Here is a 27721-nt window from a genome sequence, read left to right as displayed (position 1 = left end):
GTCAAAACATGGGTATGGTCAATGCTGCGATGTGAAAAACATGTGGGTGAGGTTGGATGAACCAGTAACCGGGTCGACCGGCCAAGCGCCACAAATCAGGAGTGCAATTCATCAACCCTTTCTTGTTGAAGTTTTACTTTTACAAGCCCTTGAATTTATTGTTGTCTGCGTATGAAAATACAGTAGTAACTTCTTTCTTCTTCTTCTTGAAATTTTCCATAGCCATATTGTTTTAGAAAACAATATGGGACTCCTTTTCTTTAAGCACATTGAAAGAAAAGGACCAATTCATATAATGTCATCAATGATCTATTGATCTACTAAAAGCTGCATCTTTTTTTGAAAAGGAACCAACTCCTTGACTAATCAAACTACAAAGAACCTCCGAAAATTTGACTCAGGCAATGAGGACGACTAATTTGGACGGGCCCAAACTGCATTGTGAAATTTGTCCAGATTGTTTTCATGATTTGAAAACTGAGTATTCAGAAAAGCTTCATTTCCTTGGCACGCAAAAAGTGCTCGATAATGGAAGCATGCACCAAGCGACATCACATCAATCGGACAAGAAGTTCAAGCTTTGATGTGCAGACTGCAGACTTCAAACAGTTGGCCGAATGGAGTGGCCTGTAGCGTGCAAGAACTTTTTCTGCACTACTCTAGAAAGAGGTTTTGGATGCTTTGCTCCACCGATTGCGGGGAGGAAATATCTCACCAGAAAATCGTCCAATAGCATCAACATCATCTGATGAAGAGCTGACATTGTTTAGTCGTGTTCTCCTGGATGAAGCTTTCCCTTACCGAAGATGACAACTTAATTCTGTCTAACCCCCTTCGCAAACACAAATCGCCACATAACCTCTCTTGATACCAAAATCCGGAAATAGGACTGTACCATTTATTAGCAGAATCATAGATATAGAACATTCGAATCACCTTTTGCCATGTTTGAGCATGCCACATTCTGTGTTTCTCTACGCAACATCCTCCTCTCTGTATCTAGGGTTACTGCCATTTGCAAGGGTACCGACACTTGTCCCCGCAATGTATCCACCAGACCAGGCATTCTGAAAATTTTGATGAAATTCCTGTCAATATATCCTACCATTTGAAAATCTACAATGCTGTCATCACATCAGTCTACCCTACATCAGTTAAACAATCAATGAATGGCTCTCAATATATTTTTCAATTACCTGGAAATTGAAACCACCAGTAACGCCATCAACATTCAGTACCTACAGAAAGTTTCAACATCAATTCAGATGTAATAGCATAGTTTTCAGGTAATGTTCCAAGAGAGCAAAAGACAAACAAATCTACACCCATCAAGTAGACCTAGGAAGATACCTCCCCAGCAAAGAACAGATTGGACTGAATCCTGCTTTCCATTGTATTCAGGTAAATCTGCAAGAAGACATCAACGCATGAAATAGACCTAGGAAACTATCTTCCCAGCAAGGAATGGATGTGAACTCTGCGAATGACCAGACATGCTCAGCGACTTTTAGACAGAGCATATGACCAAAGGCCCAGAGGATCCCCATCACACAAATAAAAACAAAAAGAAAGGAGATGCAACATAGAGAGAGCACCTCAGACAACGGAACTCCTCCAGCCGTGACAAACTCGTCCTTAAATTGACCCTTCACAATAAGTAAATAATTCTTTTTAACTTCCACATTGACAAATTATTTGATGAAAAAATATATCTTTTAGGGGTAAGTGGCCGAAAGGTACCTTGCCTATGACATTAAAGGTACAGTGTTTTAAGAGAAAAGCAACTGATGTTAATGAGCCGCGAGAGATTGAAGACCAGAGGATATCTCCAGATAGACCCTGCGTAATTCACATACAAGAACAGAACTCTGTGACAATCAGATAATATTCACTCGCAGCTCAGAAGCCAAAAATTGATCTTTCAACAGCATCACAACTCAACCTTACGGTCTATTATATATTTCCAGAATCTTTTTGCCAGGCCAAATTCAGAAGGCCACGAACTGAGCAACTTTTGCTTCTGAAAAGAAACAAAAGGAAAAGAGGACAAAACTAACATACCAGCCATGCAGTAACTTGCCAAAAGTTGCAAAAATAATGCCTAAGATATTTACTTTTATCTTAACCGATGAAGCACATAAGAAATAGCAGATTAGTCACAATGTAGATTTCATATTCTTTTGGACTAAACATCAAACGTGATAGCAGTCAGAAATGGATACAACATTGTCTTAGCAAAAGACACAGGCTGAGATTATTAATCATTATAATGAAAAGAAAGTAAAAGAAAGAGTAGTGTGGGTCTGTGCAACAGTTGTAGGGTCAGAAAGATTATTACTGGGAATCGATTCTTGTGTTGATTGAGAACAGATTTTACATCTTCAGCATGAAGATCAGGAGCAAAATCTACTTCAAGGATGCCTGAACGGGTATGATACTTCACTAAACAGATGAAAATATTAAGATCTGAAACCGGTAACAGAAAATTAAGTATTTTAATACCTTTATAATTTGAAATGGAAAGATCACGGGCTCCCCATGCAGATAGGCGAAGAATCACTGGACCGCTAAGCCCCCAATGCGTTACCAACATTGGTCCAACCTAGAAATGCCAGTATTACTGATATGCTAGCTTGCAGATTCATTATCTACAAATAAAAATAACCGCAAGAGCTTGCCTGTGTAAGCGGTGGTACATTCTTCTGCATGGTATCTAGTTTCAATTTAGCTTTTGCCTTGGTGAATGTAACCTAAGCATGGAAAGTACAGAAAATAGATGCTTTATTTATAGAGATTTAAAAATAACATTATTGGAAAGCAGATAAATCTGCTATGAGCTTACATCAGTTCAAGACAGATTATGACAGTAACAAATTACTATTCCTCTGATACCATTGTCATGCAACACTCGGTGTAATACCCTTTCTTTCTCCAATTGCTTATTCACAATACTTCAAAAGTCTATCCTCTATGAGTCATACTTAATTTGCTTCAGGTAACAATCACTGAGCATGAACAACAAAGTTTTTATCTACTGACTCGCAATATGCCAAAAGTCACTAATTAGAGGGAGAAAAGAATTGAAGTATAAAAGCATGAGCAGATAATCACCCCAGACAACTCTGCTAGCTGGAAATCATCAATCTTGAAAGTGAATAGGCTTGGTACAGGTTCCACAATAGTGTGACCAAGCTGAGCAGCAAGACTATAACCCTGGACCATCATCACAGGTACTCGTCAACAAAAAAAAACTTGGGATTCCATGTGATGTAACACAACTGAATCAGCCAAAAGATTTGACCTGCCGGCTGCTTCCACTTGCAATTAGAAGATACTCAGCTTCCACATACTCTACAATATCAGCTGTCCGTTTCTCTACCCTGACAGTGAATTTCCCTCTGGCAATACTGGAAGCGCTTGTCACAACCTTTCCAGTCAGCAGTATAACTGTTAGAGAAACTCACATATCAGCTTGATGTGCTCGTAAAATGTAAGGTGAACATGGCACTCTCCAATAAGACTCTTAAGTTTAACTAAGACAACAATTCTGAGTTCTAAGATAACCACATCAATTCCTTTACAAACTGTCCTCACATGTTTTACATGGTAAAGTGTATATACATTCAGCTATCAAGTACAAGGTAAGTTCGTCCAAATCAAACAAAAAGTCATCAGAAATAGCTAAACAGAAGATATGAAAAACCAATAATTTTCTTCCCAAGCTTATCAATAAGATATATAAATTTTTATAATGCCAAATATTGTCAAAAATGAACTTCACTGTTGAGTCAACCTACCTCCTCTGCTCTTGGCTTCAGACAAGAGGCAATCAATTACAGAAGATGAACTGTTACTGACAGGAAAAACCCTTCCATCATCTTCAGTCTGAGGCATAATGGTCAAACTTAATAGTGAATACGAAGGATATATGCAAAAGGTAAAAGAAAAGCAGCTTAGCAGCTTGTGGTATTACCTTAAGCTCTACCCCATGATCAGAAAACCAAGTCATGGTGTCCATTGGGCTGTGCATCTTGAAAAAAGACCCTCGCAGTTCCTTGTGTCCCCTGGGGTAGTGTTCTGCCAAAATCTACTGGGTCCATGCACCATATATCAGTAACATTAATCTAAAGACCACAAACTTCAGTTAAATAGCTCTTAGCTCATTCAGAAGCACATAACAAAAAAAATTACCAGAGAATCTAAATTCCTATCGCGTTCATACTCTTGAAGATCACATGAAAGGGGTCATTACATGATGTCCACTCCAAAGTTTTGGGTTTGGTGAATTCATCACAATTTTTCCAATTCAGAAGTTAAAAGGGCCTAGGCTAACATCCTTACGTCAAAAAAAATATTTCCTCCAATAAACCCGTAGCACGGAACAATTTACTCCCAGCTAGACCAGTATGCATCACTCAATTAGCGTTATAAATGAAAAAACCTACCATATTGTCAACGCAATGACCGTTAGTCACATTGCAGCGACCACCTCCAGAAATCTTAACCTGCCAAGGCATTGGAGTCATCACTTAAAACTGGGTAATGCACTAATACATCCAAACCAACAAAAAAATTTCCAAATGGCAAAGAAACAAACAAAGAGTAAACCTTGGATAAAGCTTTTCCCTTTTCGACAACAACTACTTTAAGATTGGGGGCCAGAGTTTTCGCCCTGATTGCACCATATATTCCAGCAGCTCCACCTCCCACCACCACCATTAGCTCTTCACTTGACTGCAAAGACAAGAAGATCACATTTTTAAGGGAGAACGATGAAGAAAACCACATCTAATATTGGTTAAATTGCTGAAACTGAGTATGAATGTGTGGAAGCAGCACAAACCTTGGAAACTGATGAGATGGTAATTGCACAAAATCTTCTCGTCCGGGGCAAGAAAAGTAGATAACCTGTGTGATTGGTGCAAGTCAAACTACGGTAAAGGAGACCAGGAGCATGAAGAACCCGCGGGAAGGTTAGGCTCATGTTTCTTGGTCCTTGCTCTTCAAACCTCGAGATGGTCTTTGGGTGCTTCCCGGCGACTACCCCGTCGCTCACAAACTCAAGGTGGGGAACGAAGAGACAGGGAGCCAAAATATAGTTATATAATCCCCTGATACTTGTTACCAGTTTTTACCACCAGAAGAAAACTTCTGGATTGACAAGCTTGTCCTCACAGGGTCGGAATTTCTTCTACCTTCTGTGATTCACGGCAACTAGTATTTGACTCCAAAAAACCATTTGCCTTCGTCCAATGGCAAGGAAGAACCCCTTCAAAACTCTCCTATGTATTAAGTCGAATGTTCAAATGCTGTCTAATACACCACACAAAAAGCACAGTTCTTATACGGTGTCTCACCCCTCAGCCCTCGTACAAATCTTTTTAGACTCCTCCATACAGTTATTCTAATCTGATCTACGTTTCTCCCTTCAACCCTTAAACAAACCTCCTTAAACTCCCCAAATAAGTACCCTTTTTAGACCCCTGCATAAGGTAGTAGTAGGTTAAACATTTGCAAATTTAGACTCATCCATAAAATAACAATAGGTTAGATAGTTACAAAGTATATCTTGTTATCCACAAAATAACAATAGGTTAGATAGTTACAAAGTAAATTTGTTAGATTAGAAAGTTACAAAGTACATTTGTTCTTGTTTGGTCTGGTGTTTGGCCCCTCAACCCTCGTACAAGCCTTTTTAAACTCCTTCATAACATAGAAATAGGTTAGATAATTGTAAAGTACATCTTGATCTAATGTTTCACCCTTCAACTCTTATACAAACCTTTTTAGATTTCCTCAACAAGTAGCCTTTTTAAACTCATCCATAGAATATGAATAAGTTATATAGTTGTAAAGTATCATTTTCTTATCTGATTTGGTGTTTCACCCCTCAACCCCTCATACAAACCTTCTTAGATTTCCTCAACAAATACCTCTTATTCTTCTGGTATGGTGTTTCACCTATCAATCCTCATTCAAATCTCCTTAGATTCCTCCCAATAATAGGAATATGTTAGATAGTTGTCGTTACAAATAAAAAAAATATTTTACTCAAAAAAAAAAAATTATACAAGCTTTATTAAACTTCTCCACAGAATAAGATAGGTTAGATAATTGTCGTTGCAGACAAAAAAATATTTGACTTAAAACAAAGGGGACCGCAACTAGTAATCCTATTGCTTCATTGAAAAATTTTGCTACAGCTTTATTAAAGATGCTTTTGTTTAGTTTGATTGCGGCTCCAATTAAACCAACAATATAAGGCAAATAGGCACCCTATTATCCTAGTTGCGATTGGTATGCAATGTTTTTAAATTTGGACCGAAAAGTAAGCCAAAATACCTTATGATTCACGGTTTGATCGGTTCAAATTTGGTTTAAATGTTTAATATTTTTTATTTATTTTAGTAATAAAAATTTTGAGTAAAACTAAAACATTTATTTTTAAAAAATAAAAATTTAATAACAAATCAATTGAACCTCTCGATTTTTATCAGCTACACCAGTTCAACCGATTTTTAACCAACCTTGACCGATTCAATTGATTCTTTAAATTATTCATTGTACCAAATTGAAGACATTCGATTCGCGGTTCAATTGATCGAACCGACCAATCTAATCCAGTTTTTCAAAACACTATTGGTATGGACTAAAGGAGATATCAAGGAAGAAACGCAATTGAAGCTCTGCTTTGCTTATCCGTTGCTTGCCAATTTATACATTTGAACGTTGGTGTATATTGGTTTTGTTAAAGCTATGCAAGTGAATTTGTTCACTCAATATAACACTGTACTACACTAATTATCTTAATTTCATACAAACTTTTCTTGGAAACCATACTACACGGTAACATTTGAAAAGGGTAATATAAAGAAGCTTTTTTTTTTTTTTTTACAGGTAAGCCCCACAATTCAAGTTTTAAGAAAGATGACAAATTTGTACTATACTACTTTACTCTTAAACAGAAAAAAAAATAATAATAATAAGAGTTAATTATAAAAACTCTCCTAAATGTTTGGTCAAAATTATAGTTTACCCCCCAATATTTATTTCTTCTCACTTTTATTACCTTTTATTTTATCTAACTCATTAACTATTAAAATATTTGAGTTGAACAAAAACACTCTTGTGCATAGTTTATAAGAGAAAACTCTGGCAAGATTCTTTAGATGTTCAAATGACAATATATGCTTTTTACCATAGAATATTTGTTGTTTTTAAGTTTTGGATAAAATAAATGGAAATATTAGTATTCTTTTTCTGCATATAATTGTCATGCTTGTAATTATTTAAAGTGGGTAAACCCTAAACTTTGTAATAAAGGAATAGAAATATGTGCTATATGGCAATCAGGCAAAAGAAATATGTGATATGGTGTAAAATTTACTTCTTTTTTTTTTCCCACGACCCTTGATTCAATATAGCACATACTTCTGACTAATATTTTTCTCTAAATTTAGGATCTACTAACTTGACGTAATTACATGCATGGTGATTCTGTGAAAAAAAAATAGTAATATTGATTTTTCAATTTATTTTATCAAATAAATAATTATTCGATGAGAAAAATCAAACCGTATGATTTGAACATCTAAGAATATCGTGATGACCTTTCCTTATGAATAATGTAGAAAGGCATTTTTGCCAACTCAAATATTTTGATAGTTAACTTGATTAATTGGATTGAAATAGGGAGTAAAGTGAAAAGAAATGAATAAAAAGAGGTTAATTGCAACTTTAACCAAACTTTAAGAGAGAGTTTTTGAGATGAACACTTTTTTGACGGGTGGCAGCACTTGTGCCATGCTACTAAAGCACTTTTTTCCCCTAAAAAGCAACTTAAGCAAATTGTTTTAAAATCCCTTTTCATTCCAAAATTGCAATGAACTCCCAAGTTCTCAATTCCTGAAAATATTAATTAAAAAGAGCACAACCCCCCTATGGTTGTTAATTGAAAATAGTTAGTGCGGCATTTATATAAATTGTTTTTTTGGACAAAAGGTGTTTTAAGTATCAAATTAGAAATCTGGAAACCTGCTTTGTCCGGGTCCAAACAAAGAAAAGCGAATGAAAACCAAGAAGAATTTGTACCAAGCTTTTGGTATAATTTCGCGGAAAAAAGTAGTAACAGCTAGTGCCACCCTCACAGATGCCCACTCCGTCACGGTTGCACCTTCCAACATAGTATCCACGCACACACACACACAGCGACACAGAGACCTCCCGTCCCCCGCCCCCCTCCCCAAAAAAAGAAAACAAAAACACCTCCTTTCAACTTGATTACGACGTTTCCCATGTGTATTTCTGCTTAAGTGACGATGATCTCCTTGTACCCTGACCTAATTACCCATCATCGTCCGCAAGCACACCCAGCTCCGATCTTCAGACCCCAATGCTAGGGTTTTACTAGGGGTTTTCCTTTATCTATTCATCTTTCGTTGTCCTTTAATTTTGCGGTTTTTGAAGTTGATGTTTTGCTCTTCAATTGCTAGGTGAATTATTAATAATTTATAGGTCCAAAATTCGGTGAATTATGGGGTATCTGGAAGGCGATTGGCACGACGTGATCGATGTGGATTCAGGGGATGATGATGATGACTTTTACGGTGGCGGCAACAGCGACACCCCCATGTCGTCCATGGACAGTGACGAAGACTGCGGGTTCAACTCTGATTCGGCACCGGATTACGACTTCATCAGTAACGACTCCGATGATCTCCTACACAGTCAGCAAAGCCAGAAGAATTATACCATCTTGAAGGAGGAAGACATACGATGTCGTCAAGAGGATGACATCACTAAAGTATCCACTGTTCTCTCTGTATCCAGAGAAGTAGCAAGCCTACTGCTACGCCGTTATAATTGGAGTGTGAGCACTGTGCACGAAGAGTGGTTCTCAGACGAAGAAGGGGTCCGCAAGGCTGTTGGCTTGTTGGAGAAGCCGATCGTTCAATTTTCAGCCGATGAGGAGGTAACCTGTGGGATTTGTTTTGATAGCTATTCGTTCTGTGAGATCAGAGCTGCTGCATGTGGCCATCCTTTCTGTCGTGCATGTTGGCAAGGGTATATAAATAACGCCATTAACGATGGCCCTGGTTGCGTGACTTTAAGGTGTCCTGACCCTTCTTGCAATGCAGCTGTAGGTCAAAACATGATTGATGATTTGGTTACCCGTGAATTTAAGGAGAAGTACCGCAGGTTCCTTGTTCGATCTTACATAGAGGATAATAGGAAAATTAAGTGGTGTCCTGGTCCAGAGTGTGAGTGTGCGGTTGAATTTGTGGTTGGGAGTGGCAACTATGATGTTACTTGCAATTGCTCGTACGGATTTTGTTGGAATTGTACTGAGGATGCCCATCGCCCCGTGGATTGTGAGACTGTGGCCAAGTGGATCTTGAAAAACAATGCAGAGTCCGAGAACACTAACTGGATTTTGGCTTACACCAAGCCTTGTCCAAAATGCAAGAGACCAATTGAGAAGAACCATGGCTGTATGCATATGACTTGCAGGTCGCCTTGTGGGTTTGAGTTCTGCTGGCTGTGTCTCGGTTCATGGAGAGAACATGGTAGGGGAACAGGTGGCTATGCTTGTAACGGTTTCAGCGTGACCAAGAAAGAAGGAGCAGTTGATGAGACTGAAAGGAGGAGGGAAATGGCCAGGAAATCTTTGGAGAGATATACACATTATTACGAGCGGTGGGCTGCCAACCAAAAGTCAAGGCTAAAAGCTTTAATAGATTTGCACCAAATGCAAACTAACCATCTTGTGAGGCTAAGTGAAATACAGTGCCAACCTGAGACGCAGTTGAAGTTCATTACTGATGCTTGGCTTCAGATAGTGGAATGTAGGAGAGTACTAAAGTGGACATATGCTTATGGATACTACCTACCCGAGAATGAGGACACCAAAAGGCGGTTTTTCGAGTACTTGCAAGGTGAGGCAGAGGTTGGCTTGGAAAGGCTTCATCAGTGTGCAGAGAAGGAATTGGAGACTTACCTCAAAGCAGAAAAACCTTCTGATGATTTCAATGATTTTCGTACAAAGTTAACAGGTTTGACGGCTGTGACAAGGAATTACTTTGAGAACTTGGTTAGAGCATTAGAGAATGGCCTCGCTGATGTGGATTCAGTAGGAACTTGTAGCAAGACAAGCTCAAAAGGTGCAGCTGGGAGCAGTAAACAGAAAGGGAATGGGAAGCGCAAGGAAGGGACAAAACATGACAGGTCGGGGAAGCAGAAGGTGCGAAATTCAGGCAGTTGAGAGTGCGTGAATGCTTTCTTCCAGATGTTGGTCCAATAACCATGTATGCAACTCTACTCTCATTGAAGTGGCCACTTCACTGGCCTTGTTAATCTTTAGGGTAGTGGGTTCCTGATGATAGACAAAGTTTGGAGATGTAAGGAATAAAAGTAGTTAAAAAAGAAAGAAACTGTCACATTTAGTATTGGCTCGTGTCCGTGTGGAGGAGAACTCTCCTAGGTTTCTGTTTCAGTAGATGGTTTTTTTAAGGTACTTTTGTCTTTGGTAGAACTTAAATCATATCAGTCTCTCTATTTATATATGTATTGCTAATTTGCTTATGTTGCTCTTATCGTTCGCTTGTGTATTAGACAGTTACAGAACAATGAACTTTTGCCCAGGAATTGAAAAGTGAAGTTCATGATACCCAGGTAAAGCCCTTCTTGATGAAAAAAAATACCATTACTCTGGTATTTACTTGTCATACTGTCATCCAGAATCTTCTTCATTTTTTTGTTTTTTGTTTTTGTGGGTGGTGTTTTTGTGTGTGTGGGTGTGGGGGTGGGGGGCCGGATTCAATCATTCCTTGGTGGTGAAAAAGAAATACCATTACTCTGGTATTTACTTGTCATACTGTCATCCTGAATCCTCTTCATTCTTTTTTTTCGTTTTCAATGATTCGCTCCATAGGGAAGAAGTTTGACGTAACAACAAATGAAGATTATTTGGTCAATCAACTATATTATTATTTGAGCTTCAGTTTCAAGTGCAATGTAAAAGCGTGTGTAGCCTGGATTGTCCTGCTGTAAGAGAGAATCTTACCTTTATGGCATGTTTGGGATCCAAAAATCAAGATATTCAAAATCTGATTGGTGAGTCATGACAAAAACAGCTTAACTAAATGCTGAATTAATCTGTCTATGAAGTCCGTGTAGACATCTATTAGCTTCCAATTGCAGCTTGAACAAGTTTTTTGACTGAAAACCAGAGGCTGTATGCATCAATTTGTCATTGCATATAAGCTAGATCTTCCATTTGCCACGACCGACCAATCGATAAATCAGTAGATACTAAATCTAGTATCGCACATATGTTGGCCAGACAGTGATGTGAAACATCTCCAGAAACAAATTCATTAACTTCTCCATCAATCTCTATTGCACTGCATCCTGGCGCTTTCTTCAGCCCACGGTCACCAATCATCCTCCTGAACCTTCGTGCATCCTCACATTTCTGTGCAGCCAGATATATATTTGATAACTGAACATAAGCACTACTTTCTTCTGCTTCATTTCCACCTTCCAACTGTAATAGCTCCTTAACAGCAAGCTCTGCAAGAATGACATTGTTGTTCATCCGACAGCCACTTAGAAAGGCACCCCATACAGAAGCCAGTGCTTTCATGGGCATGCTTCTGATAAGCTCAAGTGCCTCGCATAACTGACCTGCCCTGCATAACAAGTCCACGATGCAACTATAATGTTCATGCTCAGGTGGAACGCCATATAGAGTTTCCATGTTATTCAGCAAAAATTGACCTTCCCTAGGAAGCCCTGCATGTGTACAAGCAGCTAAAACCCCAAGAATGACGATCCCGTCAGGCTTAATCCCATCTTCCGCCTGCATCCTCTCCAAACAATCAATTGCTTTCCTAGCATATCCATGTGCCGCAAATCCTCCAATCATTGATGCCCAGGAAAACTTATTTCTTTTAGGGATGCTCTCGAAAACTTCCACAGCCATGTCAATGCACCCACACTTGGCGTACATGTCAACGAGTTGAGTTCCAATGAAAGTATCAGATCCCATCAAATTCCTCCTCCTAATATACTCATGAATCCATTTGCCCTGTTCTAAAGCCCCTAATTTTGCACAAGCAGTGAGCCCAGTGGTCAGACAAAACTCATCAGGCTCGACTCCGCGCAACAGCATTCCGCGAAATACATCCAAGGCCTCCGAAGCCATTCCACATTTAACATAACCACTAATGAGCACGTTGCACTGAACAACATCTGAGTCAGTAATTTCACCAAACAGCTGGCGAGCAGCAACCAACGATTTAGACGCCGCATAAAAGCGGATCAACGCCGTTTGCACATGCGGATTTGCGGATGCCAGGCCATTTTTCGTTACCCAACAGTGCAATTGCTCTCCCTCGGAAGTAAAACAACCGTTAGAACAAGCGATTAGAACGAAGGGGAACGTGTAGCCATCGGGAGGTAGAAGACTGCGTAACATGAGATTGAAGCACCGAAGGGCCAAGTGGGGTTGAGGAGAAGTAGAATAGGCCTTAATTAGAGTGTTGTAAAGATAGCAGCTGGGGCTAGGGAGCTGGGTGAAGAGGAGGGAGGCGTAGGAGAGGTCACCGCAGTCGGCGAGCGCACAAAAGTCGAGGAGCTTGCTGACGGCATAATTGTTGCGGTGGAGGCCGTGGGTGATGAAGATGCTGTGAATGGCTTTGAGTTCCTGCATGCTGGTACATCGTCCAATGATATACATGCACCATTTCCAGGCTCGAATGCTGCGCTGGGTACTGGTGGTATAAATTGTTCTGCAGTGGCGATGTGCGTTTATCAGATGGTTCATCCGATTTCGAATACAGAAAGTTGTGGAGTATCATTAACAAGGCCGGATTTGGAAGGCTGATTCTTCTTTTTTCTCTCTTTTCAGAAACTCTCTGATGAGCCGGGATGAGTTGGGTTTCTTAGGTGGCCAAAACCGTCATCATGTTTCGAAGCGTCGTTCATGATCGACTCCCAGCCAATTACTAGTAATTAAATGGCTGGTTCCATATTAAGATAATTTAGATTCCTTCCTCAAAGAGGGAAGGAAGAACAAAAACCAGGAAAAAAAAAAAAGGAAAAATTTCCACTGGATTGAAAAGTAGAACATCAATCAAACTGCGGTTGTGGTCCAGAAATTGCGATGTTTTTGCATTCTTTTTTCTTTCTCAACCAATTTGATGGAGAATAAGTGCGTACTGCTAGTTCATAATTTACATAAATCAACTCTCATTCCTCCTACGAGATGCTTAAACATGTCCTTCCAACCAGAAGCTAGTAGTTAAAATCGTTATCCATCAAAAGCAAATCTGGGTGTTCAAAAAATCTTTTTAGTTCCTGAAAACTCCAGCTAGCAGTCCCAAAGATAAGGTGTCACCGGGCTCCTGCTACAACTTCAGCTTTAAATGAATGTTCCTCCGTCTTTCTCTTAGATCATGCTTTCAAGATGCTTCCCATCATCGTCCTTAAATCGAGGTAGGAATCGCCAGAAAATGTCTTTGCCACAGTCAAGAGAGCTCAACTAACATGCGAAACAGAAACAAGCCAAAAAAAAAAAAACCCACCTGTAAGTGCAAAAGCATACAGCACAAATACTGGTGATCTTGCAGAATGATACTAACAACAAATTCTCAATTCTCAAAGATGATGACCAGATTTTATCTTCAGCTCCAGTCTACTCATATGCCATCTTTTTCCTGGCTCTTTTTTCTTTTTTTCAATTCTTGTTTTATCCAACGAAATTGAAGGACAAAAGAGCCAAAATTTTCCTGACATCTTCCTAAGCTTAAAGGTTTAATCTTTGCCACAGGAAACTACTTCCTTTTAACTAGATGATGCTACGACCAGCTAGAGGCAGAAGCCAACAGAGATAAAACCTCCCACGAGTTGCTATCTGGTTAGGAGTACATTAGGAGTTGGTAAAATTTTCTGGGGATGAGATGCATCTTCCAGCTGTATGCTGCAACTGCAGGAATAACATTTCTCCAATGAAACAAGGCATCTCTCTCTCTCTCTCTAAATGCTCAGTTTGATGACTTTGTTACGAGTATTCAACTTTCTAAACCACCAATTTAACTATTCAAGTTTGATAACTCTGCAGAATTTGCAATGAATCTGGCACAGAAGGTTAAACATTAACCCAAACCAGCAAGAGGGAGTGGAGTAGAGGCAAACCTCTGGAGGTCGAAGGAACTACAACAACGTGCATAGTTGCATTGTTGGGAGGAAGACCCAGCCGGAGAGGATAAAGTTTCCCGTTTATTTTGTTTTTTGAGCACACTGTAATGTTTGTAAGCTCTGTTTCTTCCTCCAACTTCTGAGTCAATTCCTCCACGTTTTGCCCTTTAAAATTGAAGGAGTGGCCTTCTATCCCATCATCGACATTCCCATCATCATCAGCCACATGATAATGTATTACTCGGCCTTCATACTTCACTGGTGAACCACCAAACGAATCGCATGACTGCGCATGCGTACAAAGAATCCTCCGTTACGATTTACTAATCACATGACATGTAAATAATAAAGAGATCAGAAGTAAACAAGGAGAGGTAAACGATCGAACCTCATGTTGAGATGGGGTTCTAAGCTGAAAGGAAGAAGAGCTCAAGTCTTCGTCCAATGATTCAGATCGTTCGACTTTCTTGGGTGACGGAGGCCGTATCTCAATAGTATCAACTTCCCACAAAATCCAATCTTGATGTATATGTGGGATGTCATGAGTGACTGAATTTCGCCAGGGTGGTAATCCCCCATTCGCACGTAAATAATTCCCATATCGTGTTTTGAGCCTTACTTGAAATCCTTCCCTAATAGGCTCCCATTCAACCTTCGAGTCCAACTTTCTGGGCAAACTTTGAACAACTTTTTGGCCCGTCATGCCAAGAAGGAATTGATCATCTATTGCTGTTAGGTACTTGCCACAACAGCTTTTCAAACGTACGAGATTGTCAACTCCCTCAACAAGCTCGACTGTCCATTTTGCGTGCTTGGATGTGCCAGAACGATCTTGGATCACAGTTTCCTCATCGCGTTCCGCTATCAAATACTTCTGGTGATGGCTCCTCAGCCTAACAGATTTAGCTTTCCTGAAGAATTCCATTCCGGGACTCTGCAATCAATAAAAATGAAAGGACATGACTACAATTAGCGTTACAGAAACAAACTACGAGATGATCTCCCGATCTGGAGCGGCACCTGGACCAAGGAAACTATAGATTGTCGTGATCCAGAGTCTGGACAAAGATCTGTACGTAGGATCTATTCCAAATAGACAAATCAGCAGATGGATTTGGCGTTGATCACCTTTTCGGGCTTGAAACGTGGATCAATGGTTAAGATTATACTGTCGGAGGTCGTTATCAGTTGGCTTGATACTTTTTCCAGAACTGAGTTTCAGACTCAGTGGGTGGATGGGATGGCCCAAGACTCCCACTCGAATGGCCATACAAAAAAGAATGCTAGTCGTGTATTTGAGCAAAATATTACTACATACATCCGGTTTTTCGTATTTAGGCAAACCAACCGAGCATTTCTTCTTTTTAGTCTCCCGTAAAAACCACCCCCGGAAGAAACCAAAACACCACCATTCCCCTCTCCCTTCCCAAAAAATCGTGACCCAAGTGACTACAATCATTTTTACTCTACTCGTATAACTAGATGCAGATTGACTATATATACTTGGTTACAAGATAAATCTTTGAATGGTTTGAAGAAATCGAAGTTGGAATAAATATTGGCCTATTTTTGACAAACAAATTTTTTGGCGAGTGAAATTTTAGATAAATATACAAAAAAATTCACGAGGCCAACACGAATATACACATTTAAAAGTAATCACCTATAAAAAGATTTAAAAATTTTTGTTGTCTCTAGATTGATCATTACACCAACCTCATATGGGTCAATATTTCAATATATTCATAACTGTTTCATGTATGAGTTGCAGTTATTCTAAGAAAAAATTTGGCTTATTTTACATTTACGAAAAATCTTTTAAGACATTCCTCAAATTTTGCTAAATAAATTATTTCGCCTTTTACTTTTGATCATTTTTTGGGTATAAAAAGTTCATATCTTATTTGTTTAGAGGCCCAAAAAATCATTTTTTGCAATGTGCTACCAATCTCATTTGATTTGAAAAAATTATATGCTTTAGGAGCATGTGAAAAAAAATCTAATAATATTTATGCAAAAGAATTTTCAATAAGTAATACTAAAAAGTACCAAAATTTGGGACTTTTTTTTCTAGTATTTAGCCACTAATTTTGTCCCAAAAAAAAAAAGAAGAAGAATTATGACATAGCAACCTACAGATAGGAGTGCGGTATTTTCTTTAAAGAAGACAAAGTAAGGTCTTTATTCATGAGAAGAAGGGAATTATTAGGACAAGAGTAATTTTGTATAAAGGTTATAACTAGTAGAAATGGGGGCAATTTTGAAAAGTTAGTAATTTGTAACGGTCGAATATAAATTTTGTCAAACAGAAGGGAGCAAAGTACTCAAAATTAATGTTTTGGGCTTGTGGAGGGTTACTTTTTTTTTTTTGTCGAAGTCAGCAGACTTTTGACGACGTTTTACTAACCTTAACCCCGTGAGAACCCTCAAAAGCCAGCAACTTTTGAAAGTCTGACAGGAGACTAATATACTAACCACCCAAACCCCCCCAACCCCGATGTGGGACTTCAACCTCCACAAGAGAGCCTGCCAGACCTAAAGAGACCCCTTACCCCCCCCCCCCCCCGTGTTGAGGCTGATATGTCTTGTTTTGTCGAAGTCAGCAGACTTTTGACGACGTTTTACTAACCTTAACCCCGTGAGAACCCTCAAAAGCCGGCAACTTTTGAAGGTCTCACAGGAGACTAATATACTAACCACCCAAACTCCCCAACCTCGATGTGGGACTTCAACCTCCACAAGGGAGCCTTGTGGAGGGTTACTAAACTCTTCGAATATGTAAATCTGCTCATCCAGCTCTTAAGATAAAAATTAAAACTTAACAGTATACAAATATGCCAATTGACTCAATTCAGCACCTTTAAGGCTGAATGAATCTGCTCAATCTTACCAGCAACAATGGCTTAAAGGATCAGATTGGGGTTTAATTGGTATCTTTCCCAGTTAATGATTACTTACTTGTAAATATACTCTCATAGCTCTTATTTACAAGGGGAAAAAAAAAAAAAAAAAAAAGAGGAAAGGGTCAGATCAACATTCTTTAAATTCTAGAAATAACAGAGGAACACACGTCTAATATTTTATTTTGAGTGCCCATTTCATGCAATATTATCTTTCTGGAGGATCCAATTGAAAATGCCTTAATTTGCTAGTGCATGTTTTAAAGGGCTTGGGGAATTATACTTTTCTCACAATGCTTCGCTATTTTGTGCTCACCAAAACAATTTTATTCTGATTGCCTGGTACAGGTTTGAGATGTGGATCATATCAACTAACTAAAGGAAACAAAAATGCCTGGGACTGTTGAATTGCTAAGGAAATGAAAGCAAATGAGGAGAGCATACCGGTTTTACAGACGCATTTCCATTCTCTGCTTGCTTGATGAAGGCGCTTCCATTCATCCTGGATAAGTAGGCCACTGGTGAATCCCTGTCAGGCGAAGGCGAATAACCATCTTGGAGTGAAGAAAAGGTTGATGAAGCTGATAAACTACTCGAGAGCGACGCTGTATCCGACAAAGTAATGTCCACAATATCCACGCCCCACAAAACCCAATCTTGAGTAGCTGTTCTATGAGGAATGTCGTGAGTAACAGAGTTTCTCCAGGGCGGGGGACCTCCATTCCCCCTCAAGAATTTCCCTTCACTAGTTCTCAGTTTCACGTATAATCCTTCCTTTATAGGCTCCCACTCAATAGAGGAGTTCATTTTCTTAGCCGGAAGAGTTTGACGTACCTTTCTCCCAGTCGCACCAAGGAGGAATGCCTCTTCTGTGGCCGTAAGGTACAGACCGTGGCAGCTCTTTAGACGAATTACATTGCTTTTTCCTTCCACATATTCGACCGTCCAACGCGCCTTGCTTGAAGAGCCATTTCGGCTTTGCCTGACTGTTTCTTCATCATCATCCGCCACCAAGTACTTTCCAAGATGGCTCTGAAGTCTGACCGCTTTAGCCTTGTCAAAGAACCCCATTCCGCCCTACTTCACAAAAAGTATGGTTTACAGTCGAGTTCGCATTTACAAGTCACGAAAATGAGAGCGAAGAGATTCCAATGAATTTTGGCAATGTTTTGTCAGCTAAAAATTGCTATCTCAAAGTGCCCAGATGGAATTTATTTGTTTAATTGGGAACAAGGCCCTTAAGTAACATAATTGATGTACAGCGCAATCCAACATACAGATCTGCACACTCATTTACCGATAATAGATACACAAACTCGTAGTATGTAAACTGTAACAATTAACAAGGTGCATTCTTCAGTCTACAATCAATTTTAACTATAGTTAATTTTTTTTAAAGTCGCCTGAAACGGAAGGTAATGTTTTCGTACTGGAAAGGAGTGTGGGAGTACCTGTCTGCAACTTGCGAATCCAGAAGTATTTGATGCAACTGATGGCCAATGGGTGTCGGAGGAGATTGCCGCTTGATAATTTGGAGAGACTGCAGCACTGGAGGGCACTGACGGAGTGAATGAATCGGAAAATTCATCCGGTGACCAAGCAAAACTGGATAAAGGCGATGATTCGCAACTCTGTAAATGCTCAAACTCCACAATAGAGATCTCCACCACATCCACTTCCCACAAAACCCAGTCTTGTGTTGCAGTTCTATGGGGGATATCATGAGTTATGGTGTTCCTGAAAGGAGGTGCTGCACCATTTGCCCTCAAGAACTTCCCTGATTTTGTTCTTAGCTTTACTTTATACCCTTCTTTTATGGGCTCCCACTCGATACAAGGATCTTTCTTCGACTCCGGAATTCCTTGTATCACCTTTTTACCTGTCACCCCAAGAAGTAAAGGCTCGTCAGAAGCTGTCAGGTATCCCCCAAAGCAGCTCTGTAGTCGAATGAGGTGAGGATTTCCTTCCACCAATTCGACCGCCCAGCGAGCCTTTTTCGAGGAGCCATTGCGGCTCTGCCGGACAGTTTGTTCGTCATCATCGGCCAACAGGTACTTGTCCAAGTGACTCTTAAGTCTAACAGCTTTGGCATTGTTGAAAAACTCCATTATGGGTATCAGATTCTGAAAAATGAGATTTGTAACTTGCTCGTTAGATTTTCTTTTTTTCAATTTGGCAATTTGGCCTTGTTAAATTTAAAAGGGTTGGCGCGACAAGTCAACCACATGAACGGGGTAGACTTAGAAGTTTCTGTGAAGCCAATCAGTAGTTGCTTACAAAATATTGAAGTTGAATGTTACTATTGACTTTGAATTAGCAAGTTGGCACAAACAATTCATATTATTTCTAGGTGGCATCACTTTCCATATACTTCCGTGGCACGGCTAGGCTGGCGAGTTGACGAGGGTTGGTCGTTGAATTGAAATCTGATTGAAAGTATTTATGCTTTCATTTTTTTGCTATTCCAAAATATTTATCATGTTTGATACTTTTAACTATTTTATACTCTAATATTTTTCTTATGCCCTTCATTAATGATGCATAAAAACAATTAGACAAATATGATGGAATTGGTTTCTAATTCTTACTTTGATCAGTACATGATTATGGACAAAAGTGAAACAAAGGAAAAAAATTTTTGGTGGAATGTACTATGTATAAACATCACATATTTTTAAGCATGACTAAATATATGGGACGGAGAAAATGGTACTGGAAGATCAGATCGACTTGATGGAAGTGAATAGTAATCGTTTCGTAACGTGGAGACGGAGTGCATTTTTTTGGGTTATTACATCAACAAAATGAACAGAAAAGATCGAGCCGGTGAGAATGATCTCCATTCCCAACTTCGTAGCTCTCCTCAATTGCAGTTGGATTTGCATGGCGTTTTGAGGTTGCAGAAAATCTTGGATCAATGAAAGAGACGTCGTTCAAAGATGTGAAGCATCGCCAATTTTGAATTTTGGGACATGGGGTGCACAGAATCGGTTAATAAAATGGTGCTAGTGGATTGCATTCTCCTGTGATTTGACGGAGTCTACGCTCTCCAAAATGTCCAATTCCCATAGAATTTTGTCTTCCGTATGTGTTCTACAGGGTACGTCATGTCCAACCCTGTTTCTATAAGGCGGCAAACCTCCATAGGGACGCAAGAATTGTCCATAATGTGTTTTGAATCTCAACTCAGATCCCTGTCTTTCGACCTGCCATTCAATTGCGGAAGTCAATCGCGTCGGGAGAGTCTGAAGAACCTTGTGCCCCTTCGTCCTGGGAACAATGGGCTCATTTGTGGCAGTCAGGTACTTCCCGTAGCAGCTTTTGAGGCGAACACCATCATTGCCATCAACAAACTCAACCCTCCAACGTGCCTGTTTCATCGAACCGTCGCGGTCTTGGCGCACGGATTCTTCATCGTCGCCAGCTATTAGATACTTCCCTTTATGCGTTCGAAGACGGATGATTTTCGCCCCTGCTAAAAGCTCCATTGCTAAGCCTATGCCTGCGATTCGATTAAAAAGGATCTTCTGCAACACAAAATTCTGGTTATCGTTTAAAGATGCGTGAAAACCAAAATTCTGGCATATCCCTATCGGCTAGACGAATATCATCAGTCAAGAAGAATGTATCAATTTCTATGCGGGCGGGGATTGATGATATTGCAATGGTGGACGATTGCAAGAAAAGCCTGCTACGATGCGCATATATTTGCAAATACATGAAACATGATGAGGAGGAGAGAGTTGCGAAAAGCAGGGGTTGTCATCTCATCCGGTGGAAGCCGCTTAATTTTTTGCAAGCCTCCACATGTAAATCACAACAGAAGGAGTTTTTTTTTTTTCCCCTTGTAAGCAAATTTTAAGGGACTCTGGTCCTACAAACCTGTGACATCTCTAGTTCTGACTGCTGTTTATCTGATGTTTTCTAGTTTAAGAAGCGTTGAAGAACACCCACTCAATAGACTGATATTGTCTCCCAAAATTGATAATGGTCCAAATGAATATTTGCATTGCCTAATCACCCGACCTCCTTCCAGTCCATTGCCACAGACTTTACCCTCTCTTTTCATAATTCTCCATTTACATTCTCGCCCTATCTACTGCTCCGGTTTACATATACTCAACTGTAGATAGCAGTAACATGACTGTAAAAGGTGGCACAAGCCCAGCCTGTGCTGCATGCAAATACCAAAGGAGAAAGTGCACATCGGACTGCATATTGTCCTGCCAATCAACACAACGCTTTCCAAAATGCACATCGGCTTTTTGGGGTGTCCAAAATTGTCAAGATGCTAGAGCAATTAAACACTCTTGAAACAAAAAGGAAGAGGCCATCAAATACGAGTCAGGCATGCGTGGAAGATACCCTGTTCATGGCTGTGCTGGGATCATCTGCCAACTTCGTCCACAATTACGACTAGCTTCACTATGTGTATTCACAGCTGGCTGTCCATGGCCAAAAATTTTCCAATAATAGACAATTGTCCTATTCCTCCGAGTGTTCTGCGCAGCCACGGTTAGACTTGAGCATCCACAACTGTATTACTGATGCTCTGCTGTTTTCTCAACATCATTCTGATGGCGATGATGCTGTTCGTCATCTCGACTCTACTGATCAATTGACAAAATCTTTACTGGGTTTGGAACCTATTTATATCCCCAGAGACCCTTCTTGTGATATGATGACAAGTAACAATTCAGTGGGAAATCTACCTCAAGTTGTTGCCAATTCAGATCACACGCTTTTGGGATTCAACCAGAGGTGAATGTTTTTTCAGGATTATGAAGACATGCCCTTCGAGGCAATGGTGGACGACAGACGATCATATGTGGAAACTAAGGACGCCTGTTACTCCGGGTACATAAAAATTACACATACAATACTATATGACATAAGTAATACTTCCTAACCACTTGCAATTTCTCCTGCTAAATACTCATTTCCCAAAACTTCAATTGCTGTCCAGATCGGAATCATCATTTAGGGATTTCTCATAACCGGTAGAGCAGGTGGCAGAGAGCAATCCAAGGAATGCTGCCGCATGCTTCAGCCTTACCAACTAGAATGGGAAGTAGACTATTTGATTCAAAGTTCAGACTTCTCTTCTTCTACCATTCCTAGAATTCTTTGAAGCTTACATTTGTAAAAATATTGTGTGTTTCTATTGCCTATGTATGATACTGATGGAAATGGAAAAAACAATTGAATTTCAAATGTTTTATCAATGAAAAAGAGCTGTGAATATTTGTAATGCTATAAAATGTCCTTCCATTATTTCTTAATAATTGCACTAATGTCTGCTACTGCAAACTATTGCATCAGAAGTTCCCATCAGGAGTAAAAAATTGCATAGGGAAGCAAAGAGTTCCTTCCCTCCACCAAAGACCAAATGCAAAGCAAAATCCATCCCACTGCATAACTAAATAGACCAAATGCATGGCAAAAAATGAAGACTTCCAATGGCTGCACAAAACCATTCTTTCACTAGAACACATTAATACCTAGGAAAATATTTATGAGGTGGCATGTTTACCTAAAACTTTATGTATATATTATGGTTTGTGATGCAAGGAAGTAACCAAAGAAGGATCTGACAGATGATATGTACAGGTAAATGGATTAAGATGTAGTAGCTTACAACAGGTTAAGTAACTCTCCCTTTAAGGATTGACAAGTACAACTGGATGCAAGGATCACGACCTAAGAATTCCCCTCTCACTTAACAGCCTCATGATTCGTGACGCATCATTTAATCTGCCAGCTCTTTCGTATATGCTGGACACAACCAGATGCAACTCTTTCTTGTTAATGTTCAGATTAGAGTCCAGTTTCTGAAACAGGGATTCAACCATTTCAAAATCTTTTTTTCCACCATAAAGACTTAGCATCTGAAAGTGAACTTCATCAGAAAAAACACATTGCTCTTCCTGCATTTCCCTGTATAGAGAATCAGCCTTCTCAAACTCCTGCAACTTGCCATAAGCATTCAGGACCAAAGAGATCATATTAGAATCAGGAAAATATCCAGCTATTCTCATCCTCTCAAACACCTCAATTACATTTGCGTGTCTTCTGTTTCTGGAGAATAGATTTATCATGCAGTCAAAAACTGCTATGTCTTTAATTTCTCCAGCATCAAATGCCTGCCGGAAAGCCCATGTGGCCTCCTCTATTCGTCCAGCTCGAGCAAGAATAGTGATTGCTGTTTCCCTAGGAATATTATCAGGGCATTTCAGCTCATGTAGCAAGCGTTTGGCATGACCAACCAAGCCAGCTCGTTCATATGCAACAATCATTGTCTGGTAAAGAACCTGATCAATCTCAATCCCAGAGCTTCGCAGCTTCTGAAATAGCATTGCCGCTCGATCCAATTTCCCTACCTTGCCCCATATTGATATAATGGTCGAATAACTAATGGCATTAGGCTGGATCCCTCTCCTCTGCATCTCTTGAATAAGATTATTTGCTTTCTCATGCTCCAGTGTCTTCCCATAAATCTTAATCATGGTGTTGTATGTGACAACATTCTGTTCAATGTCCTTCCTCTGCATCAGCCTAAACAAATGTATTGCTTCCCCAAAAAGCTCAGCCTCCCCATAGACCTTCAAAAGTGTATTGTAACTAACAACATTCTGTTCAATCCCCAGCTTCCTCATGCTCCAAAACAGCCTGTCTGCCTCCTTGGCCATATCAAGCTGCCCATACACATCAATCATGATGTTGCAAGTTGTAAGATCAAGTGGGCACTTAACCTCATTCATCTCAGAAAATACGGAGATTGCCTCCACAAACTTCTGGTTGTCAACATACATACTCAAAAGCGTAGAATAACTTACCGTGTCAGGAACAACACCAACTGACTTCATCTCGGTAATCAACAACCTTGCTTCGCGGAAAAGCTTAGCTTTTCCAAACACATTGATCATGGAATTATATGCAACAAGATCAGGCGTAATTCCTGAACTCTTCAATTTTGAAAAAATAGAAATGGCCTTGGAGTAGTCACATAATTTACGCGATAACTCAATCAAATTACTATACAGAACCAGATCACCGGACACCCGATCATTTTCCATCTTCTGAAGCCAGGATAAAGCATCATCAAAAAGACCCTCCTTTCCAAAATGGGTAATGAGAGTGGAGTACGTGTACCTATCGGGTGAGAGAGCTCTCTGACGCATTTCGTCGAACAGCCCGTATGCTAGCTGCCACTGCTTAGCCCGCAGTACGTTACGGAGCACGACGTTGTAGGCAAAGACGGAGGGAGTGTAGAGGGCCTCCTCGTTGATCCAGTCGAGCAAAGCAAGGGAGCGTTGCCAGTCCGACTCACGCGAGAGGAGCGTCACCATGAACCTTATGGACAGGCTTCGGTCTCTGTAGGGTGACATTAAAGCGTACAATTCATGCTCATTTTTAGTCTGGCCAATGGATGATAAGAGCTCGTCCATGTTGATACTGCGGTCCAAGTAGGAGCTGTCGTTTTGCTTTCGGTGGTAAGTTTGGCGGGGGAAGTCGGACGAGGACGGCGTCGTTTCATTGGGCAATGATGGCTGTCTCCGCCAGATATCTTTCCTTGATGAAGCAAAGGAAATGGCGTGGAGTTTGAAGGTAGTTCTACGAGTCTCGGGCAGCAATGGTACATGGACGGTGACGATCGATTGGTTGAAAGGAAAAGATGATGGTGGTGGTGGGATGGACTGATGCACATGCATGGAATTCGCACTTTGCAGAGGACAAATTTGAGGCGGGAGATGATTTCAATTGGTACTCACGTTTTATCCCTTTGGGATTTTTTTTTATTTTTTATTTTTCTTGCCTGTAGAACTCTCTTATTCCTTTCTTTCTTTTCACTTTTTCCCCATCTCATCACATGACCCGGAGAGCGAAAGAAGGGAAGACATGTACCTCAATAAAAGTAGTGGAAGTCGAACCTTGACAGGTTACCTTAAAAAGTGACCCAGACCATTTAAATTAGTTCTTTTTTTTTTACCAAAGCACAACGACTTTTTTGGCATAGAACACTAACCCAAATCCCGTGAGAACCCGGTATCTCTTGAGGTTTAAATTAGTTCTCACTTTTACTCTTTTTGAAGTTTTTTCTTTTTAGCCTCCCACCTCTTTTCACTTGCTTCCTATCCCCAACTGCCAAGAACAGATTTATAAGTTTTGCTTTATTTTTCTGTCTACAAGAGCAAATTCAACTTGCATTTGTACTGGATCAAGAATGAGAATAAGTAACTGCGGTGAAAATAGTGGTGCTAACAAGTTTAATATGGGTGAACGATCTTTTTTTTTTTTATTCGAAAACGACAACTGTAATATATTCTAATCTATCCTACATTAGAGGAGGGGGTGGACCTAAGAAGATTTAAAAGTAATTTGGAGGGAACTGAACTATCACCGGACCAAACGAGTGCACTACGTACCTACCTGAATTTTTTGAAACAAATTCATATTTTTAACGTGACAGTTGGTGGGAGGCAAGGGTTTGCAGCCTTAAATGGCTTGATGGTGGGCTGGTGGTTACTATGGGTGAACGATCTGAATTGGGTGTTTGTAGGATCTAAATCTCCTTTAAATAGTGTAGGATGGATAGGATCTCACGTAGGGTTGTTCACCCCCTCACACTTCAAATAGCACAATTTTACCTCAATTAGCTGTACAATTATATTAAACGCTGCATTATTTATTGCTCTATATGTGAATTGGAAACTTGAAAATCTATTAATATGATCATCTTTTACATTTTTTGGTTGGATCTTAAAATAGAAATGGTTTGTCTAAATACAGAAGGAAGAGGTATTTATTGATTTTGTTGGTAGGGAGAAACCTTTGGGTTTGGTGTCCCGGGTCCACTTGATAGGTGATCATCCAACACACTAATTACGGTATAGAATGAAGTTTAAAAAAAAAAAAATTTTCTGATATCTCCCACTGTGAAATAGCTGAATTACCCTTACAATGTATAAGGTATTTGGCATGTATGTGGACTTAATCAATTAGCCTATTAGTAAATCAAATTAATAGAAATATAACACAATTTAAAACTAAAAAAAAATTCTAGCTTGGCACGAGAAAAAGGGCCCCTAGGAAAAGGTAGCTAATTCTGGGGGACTAGTGGGTATACAAAGCCAACTAGATCAAAGGAGTGTTATGGCACAATCTTTAGATTTTTTTCGTTGCTGGTGAGGTTTGAACCCTGACTAACAGCCTCCCTTCTTGGTGGCCACTGAGCCAATGGTCCAGTGGTTTAGATTAAACTTGAGAAATAGAAAGACATTTTTTGAAGAGTAGCTTGACCTCGAGCGATTGTGTTACTAAGAGTGTGAGTGTGTGTCAAATAGAGGAAAATTGCTCTCTAATTCTTGTCTACAATATGTTGATTATGAGCATCTTACTCAAGGTGAGAGGAAAGATTTTTCTTTGATATTCAAGTTTGGAATTATTGCTACTTAATTGCATATAACTTAATTTTTTTGTTGACGATGCCAAATAATAGCCATGAAAGTGAAAATAATAGGTCCAATTATTTGAGATAATTACTGTAGCACCCTTTGTGATGTGATATATGTGAGATAAAAAGACGGTTGAGAAGGTAAAAAGGTGATTGAAATTTGTGAAGTAAATTTTGTTGGTGACATACTAGTAGTGCATCTCTCGACTCGTCCAGAGGTCCTATTCTGATTTATTTCTTCCGTAACCCATACTCCACGGCAAAACACACACTTTTTTTTTTTTCTTCTCTTCAAAGAAAGGAAGGCGGTGTAATTGTATTGCCTAGTTATTATTTATTTCATTTAAGTATCTACTAAACTCGCATCGGTCGTCAATCACGCAATTCACCTCCAACTTTGGTAGGCGGCCCATAAATCAACTGCCATGGTGAACATGATGAATGCGAGCCACATCCATCCTTCTCTGACTCCCAACTATTAGTAACATTTAATTTAACAGCTCCTCCACCGTCAAATCAATGTCCATTCAATCTTCATAATTACGCTCAACCGCCATCAATGTACTACTAAGCATCTCCATCACCTCTCCACCCATTTGATCATGAATTCTTGCGTTTGATTTGAAGAAAAAAAAAAAAGAAAGGCCATCAAATTATGGACTAAATCCACATTAATTAATAAAAAAGTTTAGTGACAAAATTGGTCATTTTCCCCGCAGCAGCATACGAAACCCTGCACATCCTTTTACTTTTCGCCAAAATTCACAAACACTCCCAGTTATAACTTACCATTTACTGACCAATGAATAAAGCATGTGTTAATAGGAGATTGGTTGAATGCAACTTCGTCGGAGTGGCCTGGAACGCGGTGAAATGAAGGAAATCTTCTATTAAACATGCTTTATTCATTGGTTAGTGCACAGTAAGTTTTCTCTAGCATTTAGTACTTTCGGACAATAAAATTGCTATTAGTTAAAGTTTATGAACTCACTAAGTAACACTCGAAGATGAATTGAAAAAATTAAAGTACTTACTTCCCAAAATTACCGCTCTCAAAGTCATGCCAACCAAACAAACTTGTGATATGAATAATAAATACTACAGGATTCCCTCTTTTTTTTTTTTTGGTAATAAAAGGGACTATATATTGAAAAAAAAAAACTTAAGT

At 39.6% G+C, this 27721-nt stretch overlaps 6 protein-coding genes across 10 annotated transcripts; 1 reads left to right on the top strand and 5 right to left on the bottom strand.

Annotated features, from left to right (window-relative positions):
• Positions 1 to 178: 178 nt before the first annotated feature.
• LOC113699954 (uncharacterized) lies at positions 179 to 5681 on the bottom strand. 5 transcript variants are annotated; one of them, XM_072056974.1, is made up of 17 exons: positions 4844 to 5673; positions 4609 to 4734; positions 4446 to 4505; positions 3974 to 4087; positions 3798 to 3885; positions 3302 to 3447; positions 3112 to 3213; positions 2679 to 2750; positions 2503 to 2602; positions 2339 to 2421; positions 1943 to 2020; positions 1741 to 1839; positions 1596 to 1646; positions 1351 to 1407; positions 1197 to 1238; positions 937 to 1067; positions 179 to 832 (listed from the first exon to the last, which is right to left on the bottom strand). In XM_072056974.1, the coding sequence occupies exons 1-16, from the start codon at positions 4982 to 4984 to the stop codon at positions 975 to 977; spliced, it is 1452 nt and encodes a 483-aa protein (XP_071913075.1). In that variant the 5' UTR covers positions 4985 to 5673; the 3' UTR covers positions 179 to 832; positions 937 to 974. The 5 variants fall into 5 exon arrangements, 4 of the variants coding, with proteins under 4 accessions (XP_071913075.1, XP_071913074.1, XP_027076114.1 ...); XM_072056973.1 differs by having other exon boundaries at positions 179 to 1067; positions 4844 to 5483; positions 5643 to 5659; XM_027220313.2 differs by having other exon boundaries at positions 179 to 1067.
• A 2332-nt stretch (positions 5682 to 8013) lies between these two features.
• On the top strand, positions 8014 to 10581 carry LOC113699248 (probable E3 ubiquitin-protein ligase ARI7). The gene has a single exon (XM_027219461.2). The coding sequence runs from the start codon at positions 8534 to 8536 to the stop codon at positions 10259 to 10261; it is 1728 nt and encodes a 575-aa protein (XP_027075262.1). The 5' UTR covers positions 8014 to 8533; the 3' UTR covers positions 10262 to 10581.
• Positions 10582 to 11074: 493 nt separating this feature from the next.
• LOC113699249 (putative pentatricopeptide repeat-containing protein At3g28640) lies at positions 11075 to 13026 on the bottom strand. Its single transcript, XM_027219462.2, has one exon. The coding sequence runs from the start codon at positions 12824 to 12826 to the stop codon at positions 11249 to 11251; it is 1578 nt and encodes a 525-aa protein (XP_027075263.1). The 5' UTR covers positions 12827 to 13026; the 3' UTR covers positions 11075 to 11248.
• Positions 13027 to 13146: 120 nt separating this feature from the next.
• On the bottom strand, positions 13147 to 19164 carry LOC113699247 (uncharacterized). Its single transcript, XM_027219459.2, has 5 exons — positions 18551 to 19164; positions 17544 to 18176; positions 14588 to 15133; positions 14197 to 14485; positions 13147 to 13543 (listed from the first exon to the last, which is right to left on the bottom strand). The coding sequence occupies exons 2-5, from the start codon at positions 18168 to 18170 to the stop codon at positions 13530 to 13532; spliced, it is 1476 nt and encodes a 491-aa protein (XP_027075260.2). The 5' UTR covers positions 18171 to 18176; positions 18551 to 19164; the 3' UTR covers positions 13147 to 13529.
• A 940-nt stretch (positions 19165 to 20104) lies between these two features.
• On the bottom strand, positions 20105 to 20587 carry LOC113698843 (uncharacterized). The gene has a single exon (XM_027218790.1). It carries the CDS (start codon positions 20585 to 20587, stop codon positions 20105 to 20107), a length of 483 nt encoding a protein of 160 aa, XP_027074591.1.
• Positions 20588 to 22559: 1972 nt separating this feature from the next.
• LOC113698306 (pentatricopeptide repeat-containing protein At5g39980, chloroplastic-like) lies at positions 22560 to 24992 on the bottom strand. Its single transcript, XM_027218084.2, has one exon. It carries the CDS (start codon positions 24809 to 24811, stop codon positions 22793 to 22795), a length of 2019 nt encoding a protein of 672 aa, XP_027073885.1. The 5' UTR covers positions 24812 to 24992; the 3' UTR covers positions 22560 to 22792.
• Between the last annotated feature and the right edge of the window lie 2729 nt (positions 24993 to 27721).

The sequence above is a fragment of the Coffea arabica genome, chromosome 7c (genome assembly GCF_036785885.1).
Source record: "Coffea arabica cultivar ET-39 chromosome 7c, Coffea Arabica ET-39 HiFi, whole genome shotgun sequence".
Lineage (NCBI taxonomy): Eukaryota > Viridiplantae > Streptophyta > Magnoliopsida > Gentianales > Rubiaceae > Coffea > Coffea arabica.
The sequence above is the reverse complement of the archived record's forward strand: the minus strand, read 5'-3'. Positions and strand labels throughout refer to the sequence as shown.